We start from the raw sequence: 5,658 nt of genomic DNA on the forward strand, positions 1-5,658 counted from the left end.
GAAATTAAATCTGATTCTGAATTGAATTCAAAAACCTAGTGGCTCCTGGTCCGGGTTCTCTTTATGTCATAAAAATTCAACTTTGTAAACACTTTATTAACTTCACAGATGTACTGCTAGACACTTAACTTAAATCTCATGCCTTCTTGGAGATGATGTGTTGCAATGTTGGGTGGCATACTTATGAATTGGAAGGCAACAGGTTAGAATTTGATGGTAAAAATGTTAGTAGGGGAAAAAAGCGTGTGGTCCCTTGAAAAAAAAGTGCTTTGTCTGTGCTTGGAAGTTGTATGTACTGTACAGACAGCCTCAAGAAGCCTTATAGGTGGCAGGCAAAACAACAGTCTTGTTTTGATATTTTGACAAGTTTGAATTTGGCCAATTAATTTAAACCAAGCACTCAATGATTCAAAGCCAATTGAATTTAAAAACTGATGGTTTTGACAACCTGAAACCAATCATAAGAATTTGATGTGTCATAGGCGATATACAAGAACGGTTTATTTGAAGATCAAGGGGAGAGCCAAACGTCAGCTGCAGCAAAAGAAAGTCTGTCATCTGAGACAAAAACCTGACTTTCACACAAAACCATTAAGCTCTCTAAAAAGACCCATCAATAAGTACCATGGCAGTTTTAGCTCAAAGTCTTCACTGACGAAATTGCAGAGAAAAAAAAAAGTTCCTGACAGCAGAATTATCAGAAGAAAGGCGTTTGTGGCGTAACGGAGAAGGTGGAGTGTTCCAGAAGTCACAGTCTGCGAATTTGGAGAAATTAAGTTTTAATTTATTGTTTTCTTATGAATTGGGTTTATATTAATGGGACTTGTGTTTATTTGAACAGTATTCCAATAGAATTTAGTTCAGTTAGGGAATAATTAGTACTTAGGGGGAAAATTGTTTGGTTTGTAAGTATCTTTTTTAATTTGATCATTGTTCGGGTTAAATAAATAAATGGTTACTTGTTACTTATAAAGTGGAGATCAGGGATTTTCTTTCCTTTAACCAATCTTTTAACAGATTACACAGGGCGAGGTGAGCTTTTCTGGGCATTTTGGATTTAACTATTAGAAGGCGAGCTTCTACTTTCATTGTAACAGATTGGGGCTTGTGTGTTGATTTGATTATCAGAGGGATTCAACCTTTACCGCCTTCCTAACAAATATCTTTAGTTCAGTGTTCCAAAATGACTTTCTGACCTTTAAAAAAAAAACAAACATACATTTATCTTCACAGAACTGAAGCTGCTGTGAACCGGTTAAGAGGTTGTCCAGTCATACCCACCTGAGGATTTTTTTTTTTGCTGCTGGAATGGTTGCTTGATCTGATGGCTGAGTTGGCATGCAGAATGTGATACAACAGTGTCAGAATGGATGCTAATCTGTCAATCCTCCTAAGGTCTGTTTCTTGAAGCATGTGATTTATTTTACCAGCAATTACTTCAGGTATACTTTTGTAGTGACAAGTTACCAGCCTTATGCTAAATGTCAAGGATTACACATTGACATTGAGATAGGAGAATCTTCCCTTCTGTGTCTTTGGTGTTGATTCAGAATGAGCTCAGCATTACTACAAAGAACAACATTTTCCCCAGATACCTGAAATTTGTGCATTTTGGAAGCTCCAAAGCAAATTAACCCGTATGTCAGGGTCACTTCTCTTACCTGACTTTTATATGAAGTGCCATTGACAGTGATCTGAACCATTGGACTGGGGTGCTTCTTCCCTTTCTTCATCTGCATGAAGATGAAAGAACCATTGTTAGAATCACAAGTGAACAAAACCTAGCAACTTAATTTAATTCTCAATGGTTTTATTCTATATTGTACACTAACAATGACAGTCAGTAGGCAAAGGCTCACCTTGAACAAGATTAGAATAGAGCACATGCATTTGTACACAAGTCCTATTTGGGGGACTGGTTGGTTTCCGCTTTGATAAGATGGCCTATACAAGTTGATAAACAAGCCATGCAAGACTGCTTATAAAATTGGATCCCTCCCTTTCCAACTACATCTCTAACAAGCTTAGATGCAGACTCGCCCATACTACAGCAGGGATTGAATGATTTCATCAAATATGGCTGGGACAGAAATCCCCAATTTTAATGAATTGACAAGCCGGAGGCTTACAGGAAGATCGTGCGCCCTGTCCAGGTAGACGGTCAAGATGGCAGTAGATGGTTCCAATTCATTCTGTGTGAAGATGGTCCTGTTTGCCTGAAGCACCTGAAAAAAGATGGATTGGGGCAAAAAAAAAACATTTAAAGCAAAATGTTAGCTCTTGGGTTTGACTGAACTATAGGGCTAAGTATTTTTCTTAAAGCTTCCCATTAACAAAATAAAATCGAGTAGTAATGCAAATGCTTCATCTAGATTCCTTTTCAGTCTGGCTAGTTGCAGTGTCCAGAGGAGGGAAGGGTAACTAAGGATCTTGAAGCATTGAGACCAAATCATCTTTTCGATCTCTAGAATAATGACTACCATATCCTTGTCATATGTAAACAGTTGCAAAGATGCAATAAACTGTATCTTGTTTACTGCAGACCAAAAGGTGGCTATCCTTCACCTACGGTAGACCATGTGGACCCTTCAGAAGGATATTCCTGGAAGGTATGGATGACAGCACATACAGCATCATCCTGTTCAGGCCTTTTAATAACTAAGGTGAATGTTTGTTACTTTGAAACATGAAAGAACGATGTTCAGCTTCCAAAAGTGAAAGTGATCTGTTCTGCCCTCAACCAGCTACAGGACATAAAACACAGATGCAACCTGAAGGAGCAGAACTTCATTCCAAGTTATTTGGAATTCACCAAGAGCCTGCAGTCGGCACCACTGCCACAACATCATGCCCATAGGGCACTGTGGAATGTATGCCTTCCACTTAGGGAAGAGAGAAAATCAGCTGAGAAATTAACAAACCAGACAGCAAGTAGAATGAAAACTAGAACCAATCTTACCTGATCTAGGATGAGTGCATCCATGCCTGGCGGCAACCATTCTAACTTGAGATGAAGTTTTCCTGATTTGACATCGTTTAGCATGAACCACTAAAGATGGACAAGGAAAGAAAACAGGTAGTTTGGTTGCTGTAAAGACAGGGTCTTTTTATTTTGTGCTTTTTAGAATTTTGGACTGAAATGAGAAAAAAAAACTGTTTTAAAACCAATGCTTTGAAATGATGGCTGCATGGTTTAAAAGCAAGTAACCTGACACTCATGGTAAGCATCATAAACAGCTGTTTGAACAAGCAGTATTTGAAACAGATAAACAGGAGTTAAGTGGTTCTGAATTCAGATGCAGCTCTGGTTGGCAACAAAATGTTGATTAGTCTGTAGACCAGTAACCAATTACTGATAAGGGCATCTTGTTTGCCAACAACTGTATGATTGGTTCTCAGGTAACTGAACAGCTTGGGGCTGGGAACAAGATAAAGAGAAGGGTTCCGATCTCCACCAGCTCAGGCACAGTCTCTCTGTTCTCGGAAGTCAAAAAACTTTTCTTCAGCAATTGCTGTATGCTGTGATGTTGAATCGATAAGTCAGAGACATTTTACAAGTGAACCAAGCATCCTGTGCCTATTTCAAACCAGTGGAACAATTTGAAAAAAGGAAGCTAGGAAGATCAGCAAGAACCAGCCCAACAGAATTTTTGGTCAAAGGCTATGAACTGTCTTTCTACTTTTTCTCCTCTGTCCATGTGTTTTTCCTTGTCCATACATCTTTTGCTGTGTATGTAACGGGTATTTTAGCTAGAGTCAAATTACTTGTTATAAATAGCAATACTTGTTAAGTATAGAAACCTGGTCTCTGCTTTCTATCAACCTAGATGCGAAAGTCAGGTAAATTTTGATTTGATTTTGATTTATTATTGTTACATGTACTGAGATACAGTGAGAAGTGTTGTGCGCTAACTGGACAAATCATACCTTACATAAAGTACATCGGGGTAAAAGAACAGAATGCAGAATATAGTGTTACAGCTACAGAGAAAGATCAACTCTAATATGACAGGTCTGTTCGTAAGTATGATAACAGCGGAAAAGAAGCGGTTCTTAAATCTGTTGTTACTTGTTTTCAAACTTTTGTATCTTCTGCCTGATGGAAGAGGGTGGAGAATGTTGTGCATTTGTTTTAAAACTCTAACGTTTCTGATGACTCCGAAATAGCTGGGCTTAATTTCCAGTTTACTACCCTGATGAGTCATGACATAACATATGGGTTATAACAATTACTTAATTCTCCACCTTGAATAGAGAACTAACTTATATAATGTCATGCATTCTGTGATTCTTGGATCTGCTGGTCCAAGAAGAGCTTCGACACCTGAATTCCTCACAACCGTTCCCCATTCTTGGAGCTGATTGTGAAATTTCATTATTATAAACTTGGCAGCAGAAGTTTAGTTTTCAGGGCATTTTTGTTTGTTATATTGTGGAGATTATAGTAAAATATCAAAACATGACGAACTGTTACAAAATCATCAGGTTCTTAAAACAAAGTTCACCAGCATCAGAAGGAAAAGGAGTGAGGTGAGGAGACTACATAGGCTGAATGGCTGTCTTGGCATTTTGACAAGCCAGGGAGACTACTTTCAGAGGAAGGGTTACTCCACCTGAAACGTTAACTCTGATTTCTTTCCACAGATGCTGCCAAACCTTTTAAGCTGCCAAACCTTTTAAGCAAGTTCTGTTTTTGTTTCTGATTTACAGCATCCACAGTTCAGTTTTTATTTTGTGTAAACTATTTTCAGCTGCCTTCCTCTCTGGAAAACAGACTTCTTCCCACACTCTGCCAGTAATGCTGCAAGTTGATATCTTAATGGATAGGATGCTCTGACAAGCACTCAGTGCTGGTAGGTTAATGGTTTCAGTTGGTTAAATTCCCTGATCCATGACATTTTTCAAACTATATTTTAAGTTTAGTTAAGTGCAGTGTGTCACAATGCAGAAAAGAGTGAGAACCTGTATCAGCGAAATAGAAACACCAGTTAGGTAGAAGCTCACTATAGTCCACAATTTATATTCATTAATTTAAAATTTAAAAAAAACACACAAAGACTACCTTCTCCTCCCCCACCTTGCCTGGTTTTCCCTTGGTCATTACAGCCGAGGGGTCCAATATTCCTAGCTGCAAGGAATGCGAAGTTAGGCCCATCATATGATTTGAACTAATAAGATTTTCCTACCTCATCCTTAAGTTTACTGTTCATGATGTCCTTGTAGCTGATCTTTAATCTGCATGTTAGAGAACAATTTAAGTTAAACACAAACAAAAAAAAAACTTTCACATTATAAGTGAGTACAATTGAGCATGGACAGTCTTAGAAAGCAACTCATTTAATAATAAAAGTATAATGGAATTTCCATGACCATGCAGAGAATTTCAAACAATGTTTCAAAAAGGTTTACAGTGTATTGTTTACTGAGAGAGCAGTGCAGAAGGTGGTTTACACTATATCTAACCCAGTGCTGTCCCTGTCCTGGGAGTGTTTGACAGGGACAGTGTCGAGGGAGCTTTAATCTGCATTCATCCCCATACTGTCCTTGTCCTGGCAGTGTTCACCAAAACATTTGAAGAACCAGTGGTCCCACAGAAGGCACTTTGCTCTAATGTAGTGTTAGTGCTGTCCCTGTCCTGGGAGTGTTTGACAGGGACAG

General features: G+C 38.5%; 1 protein-coding gene across 3 annotated transcripts in view; it reads right to left on the bottom strand.

Moving 5' to 3' along the window:
* esyt1a (extended synaptotagmin-like protein 1a) overlaps positions 1–5,658 on the bottom strand; it is a 129,581-nt gene that overhangs the window by 16,188 nt on the left and 107,735 nt on the right. For all 3 annotated transcript variants that reach the window (XM_048618902.1, XM_048618903.1, XM_048618904.1), the window contains 4 exons: positions 5,187–5,235; positions 2,960–3,049; positions 2,130–2,225; positions 1,662–1,733 (listed from right to left, as the gene is read on the bottom strand). In XM_048618902.1, the coding sequence (XP_048474859.1) occupies positions 1,662–1,733; positions 2,130–2,225; positions 2,960–3,049; positions 5,187–5,235 (307 nt within the window). The remainder of the gene's footprint in view (positions 1–1,661; positions 1,734–2,129; positions 2,226–2,959; positions 3,050–5,186; positions 5,236–5,658) is intronic.

Source organism: Rhincodon typus, chromosome 41 (assembly GCF_021869965.1).
Source record: "Rhincodon typus isolate 14 chromosome 41, sRhiTyp1.1, whole genome shotgun sequence".
NCBI classification, from domain to species: Eukaryota; Metazoa; Chordata; class Chondrichthyes; order Orectolobiformes; family Rhincodontidae; genus Rhincodon; species Rhincodon typus.